At 40.5% G+C, this 20,058-nt stretch overlaps 4 protein-coding genes across 4 annotated transcripts in view; 3 read left to right on the top strand and 1 right to left on the bottom strand.

Moving 5' to 3' along the window:
* Positions 1-20,058, bottom strand: part of LOC308703298 (uncharacterized protein) — a 320,767-nt gene that overhangs the window by 74,172 nt on the left and 226,537 nt on the right. The window lies entirely within an intron of this gene.
* LOC308703221 (uncharacterized protein) lies at positions 1,467-13,779 on the top strand. The gene is made up of 4 exons (XM_081386543.1): positions 1,467-1,557; positions 2,715-2,937; positions 6,491-8,432; positions 12,039-13,779. The coding sequence occupies exons 2-4, from the start codon at positions 2,880-2,882 to the stop codon at positions 12,067-12,069; spliced, it is 2,031 nt and encodes a 676-aa protein (XP_081242669.1). The 5' UTR covers positions 1,467-1,557; positions 2,715-2,879; the 3' UTR covers positions 12,070-13,779.
* LOC308694901 (uncharacterized protein) lies at positions 12,266-16,950 on the top strand (the record flags this gene model as incomplete). Its single annotated transcript, XM_081372711.1, has 4 exons — positions 12,266-12,274; positions 14,229-14,366; positions 14,934-15,419; positions 15,891-16,950. The coding sequence occupies 4 exons, from the start codon at positions 12,266-12,268 to the stop codon at positions 15,966-15,968; spliced, it is 711 nt and encodes a 236-aa protein (XP_081228837.1). The 3' UTR covers positions 15,969-16,950.
* LOC308703243 (uncharacterized protein) overlaps positions 16,452-20,058 on the top strand; it is a 17,402-nt gene continuing 13,795 nt past the window's right edge. The window contains exons 1-2 of the mRNA XM_081386563.1: positions 16,452-17,323; positions 18,042-19,626. Coding sequence (XP_081242689.1) covers positions 17,266-17,323; positions 18,042-19,626 — 1,643 coding nt within the window. The 5' untranslated portion in view covers positions 16,452-17,265. The remainder of the gene's footprint in view (positions 17,324-18,041; positions 19,627-20,058) is intronic.

Genomic DNA, 20,058 nt, shown 5'->3' with positions numbered 1-20,058 from the left:
GAACATACTGTTTTTTATCGGAAGTAGTTCACATTTATTAAGATTTAGATGTAGGCCAGAGGCTTTAGAAAAGAGATGAAGAGTACTTAAGGCTGCTGGTATTTGCAGAGAGTCTTCTAAGAACAGAGCAGTATCATCCGCTAACTGATTAATAATTATCTCTGTATTGCCAATATTGATGCCTTTTAGATGGCTCGCTTTGATGTGTAAAATAAATTGTGTCGCAATTAAGAAAAGATAGGAAGATACTGGACATCCCTGTCTAACACCACGGTTTAAGAAGAATCTGGGAGAGGTACCGTTACTCAACTTAATGGAGCTACTACTGTTCATATACAGCATTCTGGCCATATTACAGAAGGAGTCACCAAAACCAATTCTATTTAGTGCTTGAAACAAAAACTCATGTTGTAATGTGTTGAATGCTTTATAGTAGTCTAAAAATAAAATAAAACTCTCTTTTGAGAGTAAATATGAGTAGTCCAATAGATCTAAAATTAAGCTTATGTTGTTTGATATTTGTCTGTTTGGCAGAAATCCTGACTGTGTATCATCAATAATGGAATTTAGGACACATTTTAATCGTTTGGCCAAAGCTAAAGCTATTATTTTGTAGTCATTATTTAGTAGAGTGATTGGGCACCAATTATCAATAAAAAGATGATCTTTATTTGGCTTTGGAATTAGGGTTATTATACCTTGACATTAGTGGAGTGGCTAAGTGATATAATCGTTCAGTTTATGAAACAAGCGTGAAAATTGGCATGAGCAGTCTCCATGAGTCACTTGACAAGAAAATTGTCCGAGCCACTTGAAATTTCAAGATTTTTCATTTTTCAAGATGGCCGACACCTTAGTGGAGCAGTTAAGTGATATAGTGGTTTATTTGGTGATACAAGCATCAAAATTGGCATGAGCAGTCTCTGTGGGTCACTTGACAATAAGCCACCCACAGCTACTTGAAATTTCAAGATGGCAGCCATTTTTCAAGATGGCCGACACCTTAGTGGAGCAGTTAAGTGATATTGTGGTTTATTTGGTGATACAAACATGAAAATTGGCATGAGCAGTCTCTGATGGTCACTAGACAATAAGCCACCCACAGCTACTTGAAATTTCAAGATGGCGGCCATTTTTCAAGATGGCCACCACCTTAGTGGAGCAATTAGGTTCATGGCAATTTTCATGCTTGTATCACCAACTAAATGATTTCTTAAGCCTAATTGCTCCACTAAGGTGGTGGCCATCTTGAAAAAAAAAAATATAGCCCTCTGACCATCTGAACCATCAACGAAAAAAAGGAAGAGAAAAAAAGAAAAGGAAAATTTTAAATTTAAGCTAATACAAATAACGTGTTGAGATCGGACTAAGCACAGCAAACTGCCCCCAAATGCTTAAGGCCGCCCCTGAGTCAGAGCGCCATCTTGGCCACGACCGCGGGGGTGTCCCGTACGCGCGTGCGTTGGCGGCCGATGACGTCACCGCTCGCTCACGCCGTCTTTTCCGTCATTGAGAGTTTCAGTGTCGAGTCTTCTGAGGAGAGGAGAGCAGTTCACGGTATTTCTCATATTTACTCAACCATCACACACACTTTATACAGTTTGATTAAGCGACAGGCTCATTTCTGTATTGTTTTCATCGATCACAGCGATGCGTCTTTTCTGGCGTCTTCCTTCTGAAATAAACATTTAGTGCAGCAGCAGCGAGCATGAGGAGAATATGTGGAGTTCATTCAGACCTGAGCGATGTTGTGTTCGTTTGTGTGATTGTCTCGATGTTTGGAGTGAGAACTGTTACTGAATGTCCAGTTAAAGTTTGAGATCTGTGAGGGGAATTGGTGGGAATCGTGTTGCCGTTTTCATGTTTACCTTTCTTTATTGTCGACATTTATCTTTGGCAGGTTACATTTACTTATTAAAATTGATGTAGACACTTTATATTGCCCCTGTATGAGTAATGGACGTGGGAAATATCAAATCTATACATGCATGGGAATATATATTAATGAAGTTTGACACAGGAAACGTTACATTTTCTTTATTTAGATTCACATATTATGTGTTGTAGTTTTTTGCCTGAAGAGGTTCATATAAAGAGAGGTTATTTATTTATTTATTTTGTTTTATTATTGATGTTTTATCCATGTCATATTGTGAAAGATTACAGTATTGTCTTTCAATATAGCAGGTTTACAGGCTTTTGTCATGTATCCTGACTCAAATAATGTGTTTCTAACAGCAAACACTCAGAATAAAGTGAGATGATCTGCTGATGACCCTGAATGTCTTGTTGAATGAGTGTTAATAGTCTGAGGCTCATCAATATTAACAGATCTGCTGAAAACACTCTTTATTTCATGACAATAGTTCCTGTTTTCACCTCATTTATTATGCTGATGTCTTCAGATATCAGCAGACTGAGGGGATTTGTTGGCTACAGTACTTTGTGTACCTTTTATTTCTTTTTTTTAAGATTTTGTTGTTTTTCTTACCATTATTTATATTTGGAAGAATTTAAATTATTTATATTATTTTATATATTTCTAGATACCTGTATTTTAATGAAGAAGCAGAATTATGTTAGGATTAGCAATAAAAATAATGAATGAATTGGCATCAGTTACTGTACGATGAATAGATAGACAGACATAAATGCTTAGAAGTGTCATTTATTATAAAAACAAACTCAGTGATTTATATTTTGGATTTTGGCAGACCAGCTCCTCCCACTACATTCACATCATCAGTGAAGCTCCTCCCACAGTAATTCAGCAATAAATGCTGTAAATTCCCATCAGCTACAAGTGAAGACGATCATCAGAGCATCAGGAAGAGCTGAAATCTGCAAAGACTGAGTTTATTAAAGAGGACAGTGAGAACATGAGTGATCCAGAACCCTGCAGAATGAAACACACTGAAGATCCTGAAGAACAAAGAGGTTGGTGTTTATTCTTCATTCATTCATGATGCTGAAGAACATTCATGTTAGAAACATTCAAGCACTTCATCACATTTAGATGAACAGTTCAACTATGAAACGGTACAGAACGTTCTGGGTTTTTCTTCAACAAATGGTCAGTAAAGGGAGGTTTGAGACATTTTTAGATTGATTGTCAACATCAGATCAACCTAAACTATTTTAACTTTAATTGTTTTATTTTACATTTATTTTATATCTGGTTCCCAATTTGCAACAACATTACCAGAAGTTTAGTCATTTTCAACAAAGTTTACAAAATATATATTTTTAGGAATAGTCAGTAAACACCAAGTTACTGATAAAGTTGTATTTGTTAAATATCATACAAGTTATTCATAGTTATAGAGATTATTCTTACAGTAACGTTGGTAATGGGGTTGATGAATACAGTCAATGCTACAGTTTGTGTAAAAACCATAGACTGTAAAAAATATGGACAAAGCGTATGTGACGTCAGCCATAGACTTTCTGAAGAACGGGTTTGAAGCCGTTTATGGGGGGTATGGGTGGCGCCATCTTGGAAAATCTTGGGAAATCCTAACCCCACCCACCTTGTGACGCAGCGCGCGTCACTCAGCTCGCTCTGCTACTCCGGTTATCTCTGTGTATATTTTAGGCAACGAAATATGTTATAAAACACCATACTAACTCTTTTCGTTTTCATTTAAAGAAATCTTAAACATGATAGCCACACAAATGTGGTTCAGGCAACGCGTATTGATTATATTCACTGCACATAACGTTTGCCTATTTATAAAAAAACTAAATATAAAACACAAACCTGCCTCTTCGTTTTAAATATTATATAAAAATATTAAACATTTTAATATGGTCCAGGCAATATGTGCATTTGTACTAAACAACAGATTTTGCAGTAAACAACATTACAGTTTTTAAAAATTTTAAATACACTTATTAAAGGGGTGGTAAAACACGATTTCACTTTTCTAACTTTAGTTAGTGTGTAATGTTGCTGTTTAAGCATAAACAACATCTGCAAAGTTACAACGTTCAAAGTTTAAAGCAAAGGGAGATATCTGCTTTTAAAGAAGTCAATTTCTAAGAACTACAGAAACGGCCGATAGGGACTACACGACATTCCTGTGGGCTTGCTGACATCACTAAGCCCAACATTTACATAAACCCCTCCTCTGGGAACACAATACATAAAAGGGGCGAGGCCATTTTATGTTGCTCTGGAGAAGAGTTGTTGTGGTAGTAGAGAGTCGTTGCCGCTATGCCGCTGTTATTTTCACCCAGATTGCAGTCCACTTTGTTCAGTCTTCCTAAGGACATTTACCATTTATTTTTAACTCGGTCCCTCATAATTATAATCCAAATGTCGCTCTCTGTGCTGCACATTTTCCGGAGGAAAGCTTCCTCAATCTACACGAGTTACAATGCAGGATTCACACAACGGCTTGTCCTGACAGATCGAGCAGTTCCAACTTTAAAAACAGAGGCTGTTGTTTACGAGCCACAACCTGTAAGTATGATTTTTTCGTTGATGAGTTTTCCTGTAATAGTTCGTATTGTTAATTGTACGTTGTAGCGAGGAAGTAAACGAAGGACAACGCTGTTCGTCTCCACAAACCAGTTTGTTAAATGCTAATTCATACTTATCCGACAAACACATACAAACTTGTGTTTAATATCACCAGCGCAGCGAACCACGTAGTGTTTTTGCGTAGCGCGTCTGTGTTGCACGTCATCACGCATCACTCACATGACCTTCTTCGGCCAATTGTGAGCCTACGTGGTGACGTTCAACACAGACACGCTGCGCAAAAACACTACGAGGCCCAGAGAGAAGGAATTGAATAGTGGAATAAAGTCGGTATTTTTGTTTGTTTTTGCGCACAAAAAGTATTCTCGTCGCTTGATATACTTAAGATTGAGCCACTGGAGTCACTTGGACTATTTTAACGATGTTTTTAATAACTATTCTGGGCCGGTGAGTTTCGGTCACACTGGAAGCCTATGGAAGAGTCAGAATTCTGTCAGATTTCATCAAAAATATCTTAATTTGTGTTCCGAAGATGAACGAAAGACTTACATGGTTGGAACAACATGAGGGTGAGTAATTACTGACAGAATTTTCATTTTTGGGTGAACTAACCCTTTAACATGACATTTGCTCCCTTTTGGGACCTCGCCCTAGCGGATTTTCTATGTATTGCAGTTTTTCGCACTTCCGGGTAGGCTTCATTTTTCAGATTAGAATGTTGCCGCTTGGTAAAAACTGAAACAATGGATTGAGAATAGGCTTGTTTGAGTTGCGCCTTGCCTTGCCTTGCCTGAAATGTATGCGAGAGTTTTAATAATTTTAATAATAAAGCTATTAAAATAGTTAATTTAAAGCCAGTTAAAGTTATGGCCACACTACACTTTGAGCTTGTGAAGTTTCTACAGACGCTGCAACGGTCTGCTATTTCTCACAGAGTAATTCACTTGAGCTTGTGTTTCTGGTGTCCCACTTTCACATGCTCATGAATGGAAGTCAGTACAAGGAAGAGTCTAGTGTGAACGGCCATTAATAATTAAACCGTTTTAGTCAAATATTATCAATCTCAAAGGTGGTGTCAAAATATGGCAGTATTGTATATTTTAATGTTAAGATCATGTTAGATAATTGTGTCATTGATCAAATATATTTAATAGTTCTTGCTAAAGAAACATGGGATTTGTGCCTAAAAAGTCCAAAGTAGTCGATTGCCGAGTTCGCGCGCGTGATCATAGGTAACTAAACCTATGCGCGTGAACTCGGCAATCGACTACTTTGGACTTCAACCGAAAAACAGGATGTAAACAGGTATTTGCGCTGGCTTAAATAACATCATTTTTATTCATATCTTTCACATCTACTGCAGTCAGATTCACTCATGTTCACTCAGAAGGAATCACTCACATGACCTGTGCACTTGTAATGACACATCAAGGATGTTAAGAGCCTAAAAGCAGGTTTAGTACTTGCCCCATTGAAGTCAACAGGGTGCAAATTTTAAAAATAGAATAACTCGGTGTAGGCAACACCGATTTTTGTCGTTGTTCTCTGTATTGACAGCACTCGAAATGTACAAAAAAATGAGCTCAATGTTAAAATTGACCGGAGTTCTCCTTTAATAATTAAACGGTTTTAGTCAAATATTATCAATCTCAAAGTTGGTGTCAAAATATGGCAGTATTGTATATTTTAATGTTAATATCATGTTAGATAATTGTGTCATTGATCAAATATATTTAATAGTTCTTGCTAAAGAAACATGGGATTCGTGCCTAAAATGTTTTAAAAATAATAATTGAAAGATAACTTTTCCTCATTCATGGAAAGTTTCAAGGACATATAATCAGTTTATAAAAAGGCATCAAATGATCACAATATTTCATAACAGTTGTCTACTTTCTACTATTACATCAGGGCTCACTTTCATGTCTGTCATTTTATATTTCTCTCTTTGAGTTATTTTGATGTACTGAAAATCAAATGTAATATTTGTTTCTTTCATGTCAGGCCTGATGGAAGTGAAGGAGGAGAGTGAAGAACTGAGTGAAGTGAAGGAGGAGAGTGAAGAACTGAGTGAAGTGAAGGAGGAGAGTGAAGAACTGAGTGAAGTGAAGGAGGAGAGTGAAGAACTGAGAGAAGTGAAGGAGGAGAGAGAAGAACCGAGTGAAGTGAAGGAGAGTGAAGAACTGAGAGAAGTGGAGGAGGAGAGTGAAGAACTGAGTGAAGTGGAGGAGGAGAGAGAAGTGAAGGAGGAGAGTGAAGAACTGAGTAAAGTGAAGGAGGAGAGAGAAGAACCGAGTGAAGTGAAGGAGAGTGAAGAACTGAGAGAAGTGGAGGAGGAGAGTGAAGAACTGAGTGAAGTGAAGGAGGAGAGTGAAGAACTGAGTGAAGTGAAGGAGGAGAGTGAAGAACTGAGTGAAGTGAAGGAGGAGAGTGAAGAACTGAGTGAAGTGAAGGAGGAGAGAGAAGAACCGAGTGAAGTGAAGGAGAGTGAAGAACTGAGTGAAGTGAAGGAGGAGAGTGAAGAACTGAGTGAAGTGAAGGAGGAGAGTGAAGAACTGAGTGAAGTGGAGGAGGAGAGAGAAGAACTGAGTGAAGTGAAGGAGGAGAGTGAAGAACTGAGTGAAGTGGAGGAGGAGAGAGAAGAACTGAGTGAAGTGGAGGAGGAACATCATGTCAAACCTGGAGAAAAACCTTTGAGTCGCTCAAAGACAAAAAATATATTTTTAAAGAAAAGAGCCAAGAAATCTTTCACCTGCACTCAGTGTGGAAGGAGTTTCACAACCAAATGTAGTCTTGAGCGTCACATGAGGATCCACACCGGAGAGAAGCCTTTCTCATGTGATCAATGTGGCAAAACATTTCTTAGGTCATCAGAGCTGAAGACACACCTGACCGTTCATACGAAGGAGAAGCCGCATTCATGTTCTGTGTGTGGAAAGAGTTTTTCACTGCTGAAATATTTACATACACATGAGAAAACTCACACTGGTGTGAGAGAGTACATGTGCTTTGAGTGTGAGAAGACTTTTACTACCGCGAACTGTTTAAAACTGCACCAGAGAATTCACACTGGAGAAAAACCTTACAAGTGTTCACACTGTGACAAGAGGTTCAGTCGATCAGCAAATCTGAAAACACATGAGAGGATCCACACTGGAGAGAAGCCGCACACGTGTGATCAGTGTGGAAAGAGTTTTGCTTTAAAAAGTGAGATGAAGATACACATGAGGATCCACACCGGAGAGAAGCCGTTCTCATGTAATCTCTGCAGGAAGAGTTTCAGTCAATCATCAGCCCTTAATATTCACATGAGGATCCACACCGGAGAGAAGCCGTTCTCATGTGATCAATGTGGCAAAACATTTCCTAGGTCATCAGAGCTGAAGAAACACCTGGCAGTTCATACGAAGGAGAAGCCACATTCATGTTCTGTGTGTGGAAAGAGTTTTTCACTGCTGCAATCTTTACATACACATGAGAAAATTCAAACTGGAGTGAGAGAGTACATGTGCTGTGAGTGTGAGAAGACTTTCATTTCAGCTAACTGTTTAAAACTGCACCAGAGAATTCACACTGGAGAAAAACCTTACAAGTGTTCACACTGTGACAAGAGATTCAGTCAGTCATCATCTCTGAAAACACATGAGAGGATCCACACTGGAGAAAAACCTTACAAGTGTTCACACTGTGACAAGATATACAGTCAGTCAGCACATCTGAGATCACATGAGAGGATCCACACTGGAGAAAAACCTTACAAATGTTCACACTGTGACAAGAGATTCAGTGTGTCAACAAATCTGAGATTACATGAGAGGATCCACAGCAGAGAGAAGCCGCACACGTGTGATCAGTGTGGAAAGAGTTTCTCTTTTAAAACTCACCTTAATCTACACATGAAGATCCATGCAGTGGAGAAACCACTTAAGCACAGTCTGAGATCCCGGTAAGTAATTTATTTTCATGTGCTGAGCAACAAATTATTTTCTGTGTAAGTCATACAAAACCTTTCTTTTTAGCAAACTTTGTGCACACAATGTTGTCAATGCTCTAGTTCATGTGTAGAGCCCCTGGTGATACTTCAAGCACAGTTTCATGTTGTTTCGAGTCTCCTTAGTGTTTTAAAAATAGTGATTTTGATGCTCTCGTTGTTGTGCCCCATTCACTCCCATTCAAAAGGCATTTTGACCGAAAATGAAAATACGGTCAAACTTAAAAGTGGAGTTTCCTATGGAGCGAAATATGTGCCATAATTTAACAAACAAATCCAGCATTTTGCAAACAAACTCAATCTACTTTGCAAAGGAAAACTAGACTCGCAAACAAACTCAATCTACTTCGCAAAGGAAAACTCGACTCGCAAACAAACTCGATCCGCTTTGCAAAGGAAATCTCGACTCGCAAACAAACAGAAAGCAATGTGCAAGCACAAAGGTCACAAATGCGTCCAGGCAGATTTTCTTACAAATGCGTGCAGGCAGATTTTCTCACAAATGTGTCCAGGCAGATTTTCTCACAAATGCGTCCAGGCAGATTTTCTCACAAATGCGTGCAGGCAGATTTTCTCACAAATGCAGTTGAGCAACTTCCTCTTCTAAAACAGTAGATGGCGCTAAACTATAGGCTAATTTAGCGCTAGTCTCCCAGGAGAAGCACTGATTTGAAACTTGCCTTTGCCTACAGCTGAGGAAAATGACCGGTGAACGGGTGTGTTTCTGTCTTATTTGATCTATAATTAACCTTTTTGAGGTTTTCTCTTGCCAAACGTTTATTGCATATCTAGACAGAAATCCACATTAGCACCATAAATTAGTGATTATGTCTACACTTGAACGAATCTATTTCTTTCGTTCTCCATAAATGAATGAGAACATTTCATTTAATTGAGCGGCGGGTTTCATTTGTGTGTCCAAAATAATAATTTGGGCACTGCATAGGCTACGTCACATGCAAGATAAGAAACAATTGTATATTGTTTTTTTTTTTTTTTTCTTTTTTTTTTTCATTAATTATTTTATTACATTAATTGTTAAGCTGACTGAATTCCAACTAGGCTAAATAAATAAATAAGTGGGAGCCTCCTTTCAATTAAATTAAATGTTCTCATTAATTTATGGAGAACGAAAGAAATAGATTCATTCAAGTGTAGACATAATCACTAATTTAGTAATTTCGCATGAGTCCGATGCAGAAAAAAATGACAAAAAGCAACAAGATGGCAGAGCTTTCAGCTTATAGATTCCCCGATCCTAGAGAGTGAAGTGCTACTAAGTGCTAATGTGGATTTCTGTATAGGTATGCAATAAACGTTTGGCAAGAGAAAACCTCAAAAAGGTTAATTATAGATCAAATAAGACAGAAACACACCCGTTCACCGGTCATTTTCCTCAGCTGTAGGCGAAGGCAAGTTTCAAATCAGTGCTTCTCCTGGCCTGGGAGACTAGCACTAAATTAGCCTATAGTTTAGCGCCATCTACTGTTTTAGAAGAGGAAGTTGCTCAACTGCATTTGTGAGAAAATCTGCCTGGACGCATTTGTGAGAAAATCTGCTTGCACACATTTGTGAGAAAATCTGCCTGGACGCATTTGTGAGAAAATCTGCCTGCACACATTTGTAAGAAAATCTGCCTGGACACATTTGTGAGAAAATCTGCCTGCACACATTTGTGAGAAAATCTGCCTGGACGCATTTGTGAGAAAATCTGCCTGCACGCATTTGTGAGAAAATCTGCCTGGACGTATTTGTGAGAAAATCTGCCTGGACGCATTTGTGACCTTTGTGCTTGCACATTGGTTTCTTTTTGTTTGCGAGTCGAGATTTCCTTTGCAAAGCGGATCGAGTTTGTTTGCGAGTCGAGTTTTCCTTTGCGAAGTAGATTGAGTTTGTTTGCGAGTCGAGTTTTCCTTTGCGAAGTAGATTGAGTTTGTTTGCAAAATGCTGGATTTGTTTGTTAAATTATGGCACATAATTCGCTCCATAGTTTCCATTCTAATTATACTTTTGCACAAATGTTTGACTCGGCTAGATTAACAAAAAGAGCCTAGGTTCAATTTTGGCAAGAGTAACCCTTTAAGAGTCGCTGTCCGTTTGTCAAGTGTGGAATGAGGTCAGGAAGAAGTGGCAGGACTTGCTAAAAGGAAAAGGGCACTGCAGAGGACAGCATTTAATAAAACCGGTACTGGGCCCAATGAGTCCCCCCTTCTCACAGCAGAGGAAGAATAGGCCAGTACTTGGCACAAGGGCTTCAGGTGGCATATGGTATATGCATCCATCGAGGAGTAGGGGTAACTCAACCTGAGCCTGAGTCAGGTCTTTCAAAATCAGAGGAACTATCAGTTTCATCTGCCATCTCCTAGTCCTTCAAACAACCCTCCCAGGCCTCAGCCTCCATCTTCTGTTGTCCAGACTGCAGCCACAACACCTCAGCAGTTTGAGGATGTGTGTAGCTGTAGTCGGGACATATGAGAGTACAGGGAGGAAGATGAAGAGGTGGTGGAGGAGGAGGATGAAAATGGCATGATGGGACCACATGATGGCCAACCAAGAAATGCCCAATACATGGCTGGTTTTCATGCATTTCAGCATGTTTTTAGTTCATCCCTATTTTCTCCAGTCTTTGAAGCATATTACATCTTTAATAATTATAATCTAAATTAAATGAATGAACAAAAAATTAAATAAGATTAAATTATTTAGATTTTTGTGATTTTTCTGCCCTTTTTATTATTTCATTAATACATTAAACAAAAAACGAGTAATAAAGTGTACAATAAAGTACAATCAAAACCTTATATTATGATCACATTGCACTTCATTACTCTGTCTTCTTACGATGCTTTATTACTCCAGAGCACTCGTAGATCTACAATGATTTTCAAGTGCTACTTAAGTCACGATGCTTTTGGGAAACAGACCAAAATTTTAAGATCAGTCGTACGATCGCTTTTACGAACTTACTAATCGGTGAGTGGCGGCTGGTGAAAACTATCTTAGGTGGGGCTGTGCCATATTCAGTCAGTTTCAATAGTCTGGTAACCATAGGAGCCATCAGGTCTTTTAGCGTTGTGGCTCTTCCTCAAGACATCCGTCAAGCATCCACCCTTCTCTCATTCAAAAACCTCTTCAAAAACACATAATCTTCTCTGAATATTACTCTTCAGCTCACAGTCTGTACATTCTACTTTATTATATGTTGTTTGTTTGAATCCCTCTTTGTTTGTATCTTTAACCTAACATTGACCTCTGTATTACTTTCTGCAGTCACTCCTTTTTCAGTAAGGGGCAATATTTGCCCCCTTAAATCGATATAGTTCCAGTGCATTTTTTACCTATACAAATACCTTTATAAAATAAATAATGGTAAATAAATGAATAACGCTCTAGTGCCCTCTATTGGCCAGCCGCCCCTGCTGAGCTGATGAATATATAATGTACTGATGATATTAACAAATGATATCCCGAAGATATTCACAAATGATATCCCGAAGAATACAATACAGTCGAGTCTGCCTTATTTGTATATTCATACTCCATATTTTCTGTCTCTTTCAGAGATGTCTGTGACCGGCTCCAGTCCAGATGATCCGGGTTCTTCTGATGGGCAGAACCGGCTCTGGGAAAAGCTCATCAGGAAATACTATACTGGGAGAAAAGAGGCTTAAAGTTAAGAAGAAACAAGAAGCTTAAGTGGATTCTCCAGATCTACTGGATCCATATCTGAATCTGGAGATGATGATGAGAGAACAGCTTGTCTCTCGACACACTTGCACTTTATGATAATGAACTCAGTAAAGTGGAGATTGTAGCTGAAATAGTAAAGTTTATTTTATTAAATTCCTTTGGGGTCAAGCAAAACTTCACCAGACCAACTCATCGTCTTATTCATACACTCGATTTAATTATATCACATGGAACCGATCCAACCGATATAGATATCATTCCACAAAGTGATGATGTCACTGACCATTACTTGGTAACTTGCATATTACGTACTGCTGTAATATGTCATGCTGTGCCGCATTATCGATTAGGCAGAACAATCCTTCCATCCACCATAGATAATTTCTCAACTTGCTTATCTAATCTGTCTCAGCTGCTGCCTGAACCCAAACAAACAGATGAACTAGAAGAACTAACTAGCACTATGAGCACCATTCTCTCTAGAACATTGGATGTTGTTGCACCCATTAGATTAAAAAAGGTCAGAGAGAAAATTAAAGCACCATGGTACAACAATACTATGCGTGTTCTAAAGAGAGAAACCCGTAATTTAGAGCGTAAATGGAAAAAAACTAATTTAGAGGTCTTTAGAATCGGCCCTAAGGCAGCCAGGGCTGAGCACCTCCGCAAACTAACAGAAAGTAACCAAAACAATCCAAGGTTTTCATTTAACACCGTGGCTAGACTAACAAATAAACAGACGTCACCCGAACAAAATATCCTGTTACAGTTTAGTAGTAATGATTTCATGAACTTCTTCACTGAGAAAATAGAAAACATCAGAACCACAATTGTAAACGTTCAATCCTCAATCGCGCCTTATAATTCAGCCTAAATTTCCCCCCCGCAAGAACAATTACAGTGCTTTACAACTATAGAACAAAAAGAGTTAAATAAACTTATCACTTCATCTAAAACAACAACATGTTTTTTAGATCCTATACCAACTAAACTACTGAAAGAAGTGTTACCTGTAGTGGAAGAACCTCTCCTGAATATTAATAACTCATCTTTATCTTTAGTCATGTTCCAAGAACATTTAAACTGGCAGTTATTAAATCTCTCATTAAGAAACCACAATTAGATCATAATAATCTAGCAAATTATAGACCCATTTCAAATCTTCCATTTATGTCTAAAATACTAGAAAAAGTTGTGTCCGCTCAAGCCGCTAGAGTTCTTACTAGATCAAGAAAATGTGATCATATAACACCGATTTTATCATCACTGCATCGGTTACCTATAAAGTTCCGTATTATTCACAAGGTATTGCTACTGACTTATAAAGCCCTAAACGGCTTAGCCCCAGTCTATTTAACGGATCTTCTATCGCCCTATAATCCATTGCGCTCTTTAAGATCAATAAATTCAAGGCTTTTGGTCATACCTAGGATATCCAGATCAACCAAAGGAGGGAGAGCATTTTCACATTTGGCTCCGAAACTCTGGAATAGCCTTCCTGATACTGTTCGTTGTTCGGACTCGCTCTCCCAGTTTAAAACTAGATTAAAGACGCATCTTTTCGGCCAGGCATTCAAATATTTTTAATCTTACAGTTCAAACTACAATCCGGACTCTAGTTCATATTTTGGGGATATTTAATTTTATTTTATCAATCAATAAATTCCACTAGAAACAAACCTTGTTGTATTATTTTATTTTGATTTAATACTGTGAAGCTGCTTTGATACAATCTGTATTGTGAAAAGCACTATACAAATATACTTGACCTGACCTGACCTTCCATCGCAGCGGGTTCAGGGACAGCTTCCTCCACAGCGGGTTCAGGGACAGCTTCCTCCACAGCGGGTTCAGGGACAGCTTCCTCCACAGCGGGTTCAAGGACAGCTTCCTCCACAGCGGGTTCAGGGACAGCTTCCTTCGCAGCAGGTTCAAGGACAGCTTCCTCCGCAGCGGGTTCAGGGACAGCTTCCTCCGCAGCGGTTTCAGGGACAGCTTCCTCCGCAGTGGTTTCAGGGACAGCTTCCTCCACAGCGGGTTCAGGGACAGCTTCCTCCACAGCGGGTTCAGGGACAGCTTCCTCCACAGCGGGTTCAGGGACAGCTTCCTCCACAGCGGGTTCAGGGACAGCTTCCTCCACAGCAGGTTCAGGGACAGCTTCCTTCACAGCAGGTTCAGGGACAGCTTCCTCCGCAGCAGGTTCAGGGACAGCTTCCTCCACAGCAGGTTCAGGGACAGCTTCCTCCACAGCGGGTTCAGGGACAGCTTCCTCCACAGCAGGTACAGGGACAGCTTACTCCGCAGCGGGTTCAGGGACAGCTTCCTCCGCAGCGGGTTCTGGGACAGCTTCCTCCACCGCAGGTTCAGGGACAGCTTCCTCCACAGCGGGTTCAGGGACAGCTTCCTCCGCAGCGGGTTCAGGGACAGCTTCCTTCACAGCAGGTTCAGGGACAGCTTCCTCCGCAGCGGGTTCAAGGACAGCTTCCTCCTCAGCGGGTTCAGGGACAGCTTCCTTCGCAGCGGGTTCAGGGACAGCTTCCTCCGCAGCGGTTTCAGGGACAGCTTCCTCCGCAGTGGTTTCAGGGACAGCTTCCTCCACAGCGGGTTCAGGGACAGCTTCCTCCACAGCAGGTTCAGGGACAGCTTCCTCCACAGCGGGTTCAGGGACAGCTTCCTCCACAGCAGGTTCAGGGACAGCTTCCTTCACAGCAGGTTCAGGGACAGCTTCCTCCGCAGCAGGTTCAGGGACAGCTTCCTCCACAGCAGGTTCAGGGACAGCTTCCTCCACAGCGGGTTCAGGGACAGCTTCCTCCACAGCAGGTACAGGGACAGCTTCCTCCGCAGCGGGTTCAGGGACAGCTTCCTCCACAGCGGGTTCAGGGACAGCTTCCTCCACAGCAGGTTCAGGGACAGCTTCCTCCACAGCGGGTTCAGGGACAGCTTCCTCCACAGCAGGTACAGGGACAGCTTCCTCCGCAGCGGGTTCAGGGACAGCTTCCTCCGCAGCGGGTTCAGGGACAGCTTCCTCCACAGCAGGTTCAAGGACAGCTTCCTCCGCAGCGGGTTCAGGGACAGCTTCCTCCACAGCAGGTTCAGGGACAGCTTCCTCCACAGCGGGTTCAGGGACAGCTTCCTCCACAGCAGGTACAGGGACAGCTTCCTCCGCAGCGGGTTCAGGGACAGCTTCCTCCGCAGCGGGTTCAGGGACAGCTTCCTCCGCAGCGGGTTCAGGGACAGCTTCCTCCACAGCAGGTTCAAGGACAGCTTCCTCCGCAGCGGGTTCAGGGACAGCTTCCTCCACAGCAGGTTCAGGGACAGCTTCCTCCACAGCAGGTTCAAGGACAGCTTCCTCCGCAGCGGGTTCAGGGACAGCTTCCTCCACAGCAGGTTCAGGGACAGCTTCCTCCGCAGCGGGTTCAGGGACAGCTTCCTCCGCAGCGGGTTCAGGGACAGCTTCCTTCACAGCAGGTTCAGGGACAGCTTCCTCCACAGCAGGTACAGGGACAGCTTCCTCCACAGCGGGTTCAGGGACAGCTTCCTCCACAGCGGGTTCAAGGACAGCTTCCTCCACAGCGGGTTCAGGGACAGCTTCCTTCGCAGCAGGTTCAAGGACAGCTTCCTCCGCAGCGCTTTCAGGGACAACTTCCTCCGCAGCGGTTTCAGGGACAGCTTCCTCCGCAGCGCTTTCAGGGACAGCTTCCTCCGCAGAGGGTTCAGGGACAGCGAGTTCAGGGACAGCTTCCTCCGCAGCGGGTTCAGGGACAGCTTCCTCCGCAGCAGGTTCAGGCGTGGTGGGCATGACATGAACTATGACAGGCTTCGGGAATAGTGTGAGCTTGTGGGGTTCCTCACTTGCAAAGCCCACCTTAAATTGCGAACCACTCAATAAAAGGGCGAACCCAATATATTGTGCCAGAGTGTAATGTGGGGTATCGTGAGGCATGAGGAAATACAGAAACTTATTAAGTCCCCGGCCAAACATGTCCTTTAAGTCTGTTTCCTTAAAGTTCACCCCATGGCAAAACAAAATTTTTTTTTTTTTAAATATCACTCACCCTATTAAACATATTATGTGTTGTAGTTATTTCCCTGAAGAGGTTCATAAAGAGAGGTTGTTTAATTATTTTGTTTTGTTATTGATGATGTTATATTGTGAGATATCTTTCAATGGAGCAGTTTTACAGGCTTTAGTCATGTATCCTGACTCAAATAATGTGTTTCTAACAGCAAACACTCAGAATAAAGTGAGATGATTTGCTGATGATCCTGAATGGCTTGTTGAATGAGTGTTAATAGTCTGAGGCTCATCAATATTAACAGATCTGCTGAAAACACTCTTTATTTCATGACAATAGTTCCTGTTTTCACCTCATTTATTATGCTGATGTCTTCAAATCTCCTACAAATTGACACTTAAAGCTCATTTCATTGGTGTCAGCAGACTGAGGGGATTTGTTGCCTACTATATGTAGCTTTATGAAATTCTAGTATGGTAGTCTCAGCAAAAGCGAATAACAGGGATTTATTTGTTCTGTAAGAAGGTACTCTCTCCTATTCTCTCTATTATGAACACAGTATAAGGGTCCTCCAGGCTACAAATGTACATGTGGTAGGATAGCCAGAAACTGACCATATATATGACCTTATTTTTCAATGTATCTTATTCATATATGATGTAAAGTATACACACTATTTTATTGGTTAACTCTCTGTAACTCCTCTCATATTCTTGCTATATCTTCTGAGATGCTAATAAACTTGAGAGATACCTTTTCTCCTTCTGTTTATGCTTTCAACTGTTTTTTTATTATGTAAAAACCATTATTTATGTTTGGAAGAATTTACATTATTATATTCTGATGTCCATGAACATAAAAACAAATATTATATTTTTGATTTTGTCAGATCAACTCGCACTACAATCACATCATCAGTGAAGCTCCTCCCACTGTAATTCATCATCAGTGAAGCTCCTCCTACTGCAAATCTCCAATAAATGCTGTAAATTCACATCAGCTGCAAGTGAAGACGAGCATCAGAGCATCAGGAAGAGCTGAAATCTGCAAAGACTGAGTTTATTAAAAAGGACAGTGAGAACATGAGTGATCCAGAACCCTGCAGAATGAAACACACTGAAGATCCTGAAGAACACAGAGGTTGGTGTTTATTCTTCATTCATTCTTGATGCTGAAGGACATTCATGTTAGAAACATTCAAGCACTTCATCACATTTAGATAAACAGTTCAACTATGACATGGCTGCAAAAGTTTTATTTTTTAACAAATGGTCAGTAAAGGAAGTTTTTTTGTGCATATTTTTACGAACATGTATTACAAATAATCATTCCAAAATATACAAATTTACACTATTTTACTGCAAACATTTATGTTCTTTCTCGCAGTGAAATTCACTTGATCTTGTGTTTCTTGTGTCCCACTTTCACATGCATGTGAAGTCTATGGAAGAAGAACTTTAGTTTGAACGGCCCTTAATTAAAACGCTTTAGTAGTTTTTAACATAATTAAATATCAATTTAAAAGTTGGTGTTAAAATATGACAGTATTGTGTACTTTAATGTTCATATAATGTTAGATAATTGTGTCATTGATCAAACATATTTAATAGTTCTCACTACAGAAACATGGGGTTTGTGCCTATAATGTTTTAAAGATAATAATTGGAAGATCAGTGTACCTCATTCAGGGAAAGTTTCAGGGACGTATAATTTATTTGTAAAAATACATACATTATTGTATTATTTTATTGCAGTTGTCTGTTACATCTGGGATACAGGATACATCACTCCATATTTCTCTCTTTGAACTATTTTGATTAATTAGAAAATTGTACAATGTGTTTTTCTTTCATGTCAGACCCAATGGAAGAGAGCAAAGAGAGTGAAGAACTGAGTGAAGTGAAGGAGGAGAGTGAAGAACTGAGTGAAGTGAAGGAGGAGAGTGAAGAACTGTGTGAAGTGAAGGAGGAGACTGAAGAACTGAGTGAAGTGGAGGAGAGTGAAGAACTAAGTGAAGTGAAGGAGAAGAGTGAAGAACTGAGTGAAGTGAAGGAGGAGAGTGAAGAACTGAGTGAAGTGAAGGAGGAGAGTGAAGAACTGAGTGAAGTGAAGGAGGAGAGTGAAGAACTGAGGGAAGTGGAGGAGGAGAGAGAAGAACTGAGTGAAGTGAAGGAGGAGAGTGAAGAACTGAGTGAAGTGAAGGAGGAGACTGAAGAACTGATAGAAGTGAAGGAAGACACTGAAGAACTGAGTGAAGTGAAGGAGGAGAGTGAAGAACTGATAGAAGTGAAGGAGGAGAATGAAGAACTGAGTGAAGTTGAGGAGGAACATCATGTCCAACCTGGAGAAAAACCTTTGAGTCGCTCAAAAACTAAACAGACATTTTTAAAGAAAAGAAGAGCCAATAAATCTTTCACCTGCACTCAGTGTGGAAAGAGTTTCACTTGCAAACATAATATTGAGCGTCACATGAGAATCCACACTGGAGAGAAGCCGTTCTCATGTGATCAATGCGGGAATAGTTTCAGTCAATTATCATCCCTTAAGAAACACATGAGGATCCACACTGGAGAGAAGCCGTTCTCATGTGATCAATGTGGCAAAACATTTCTTAGTGCATCAAACCTGAAGTCACACCTGACAGTTCATACGAAGGAGAAGCCGCATTCATGTTCTGTGTGTGGAAAGAGTTTTTCACTGCTGCAAAATTTACATATACATGAGAAAACTCACACTGGTGTGAGAGAGTACATGTGCTTTGAGTGTGAGAAGACTTTCACTACCGCGGACAATTTAAAACTGCATCAGATAATTCACACTGGAGAAAAACCTTACAAGTGTTCACACTGTGACAAGAGATGCAATCGATCATCATCTCTGAAAACACATGAGATGATCCACACTGGAGAAAAACCTTACAAGTGTTCACACTGTGACAAGAGATTCAGTGAGTCATCATCTCTGAAAACACATGAGAGGATCCACACTGGAGAAAAACCTTACAAGTGTTCACACTGTGATAAGAGATTCAGTAGGTCAGCACATCTGAAAACACATGAGATGATCCACACTGGAGAAAAACCTTACAAGTGTTCACACTGTGATAAGAAATTTAGTGTGTCATCAGCTCTGAAGACACATGAGAGGATCCACACTGGAGAAAAACCTCACAAGTGTTCACACTGTGACAAGAGATTCAGTCAGTCATCATCTCTGAAAACACATGAGAGGATCCACACTGGAGAGAAGCCTTACAAGTGTTCACACTGTGACAAGAGATTCAGTCGGTCAGCACATCTGAGATCACATGAGAGGATCCACAGCAGAGAGAAGTCGCACACGTGTGATCAGTGCGGAAATAGTTTCTCTATTAAAACTCACCTGAAGCGACACATGAAGATCCATGCAGTGGAGAAACCACATCAAAACAGTGTGAGATCACGGTGAGTAGTTTATCTTTATGTGCTGAGAAACAAAACCTGGAATCTTGAAGTTAGTTTGGCTTGTGTGCTTTTCCTGCAGGAGCTTCACCATTAAAGCAACACTAAGGAATATTTTTTACCTCAAAATAATTTTTCCAAAATCATTTCAGTGGTTCATCAAGTCGTAACAGGGTGAAAGGCACTTATGCCTCTGCTTTGTGGTCCTTTATCTGCTATAATCACGCTATGTAAGATTGCCAGATCGGGTCGTGTTTCTGTAGTTCTAATGAGACAATACCGCTTCCAACCTGTAGGGCGACCACAGGGGAAAAGTTCCATAGTGTTACTTAAAGGGTTAGGCTTTATTTTTCATGTGCATTTAGTCCATAGAAATTTTATTTACTGCTATAAATTGACAAGTTTGGTAGATGTTTTCACACAGTGACCCTTATT

Source organism: Scardinius erythrophthalmus (genome assembly GCF_964197995.2).
Source record: "Scardinius erythrophthalmus genome assembly, chromosome: 1".
NCBI lineage: Eukaryota > Metazoa > Chordata > Actinopteri > Cypriniformes > Leuciscidae > Scardinius > Scardinius erythrophthalmus.
Note: the sequence above shows the minus strand (reverse complement) of the source record. Positions and strands in the feature narration are given on the sequence as shown.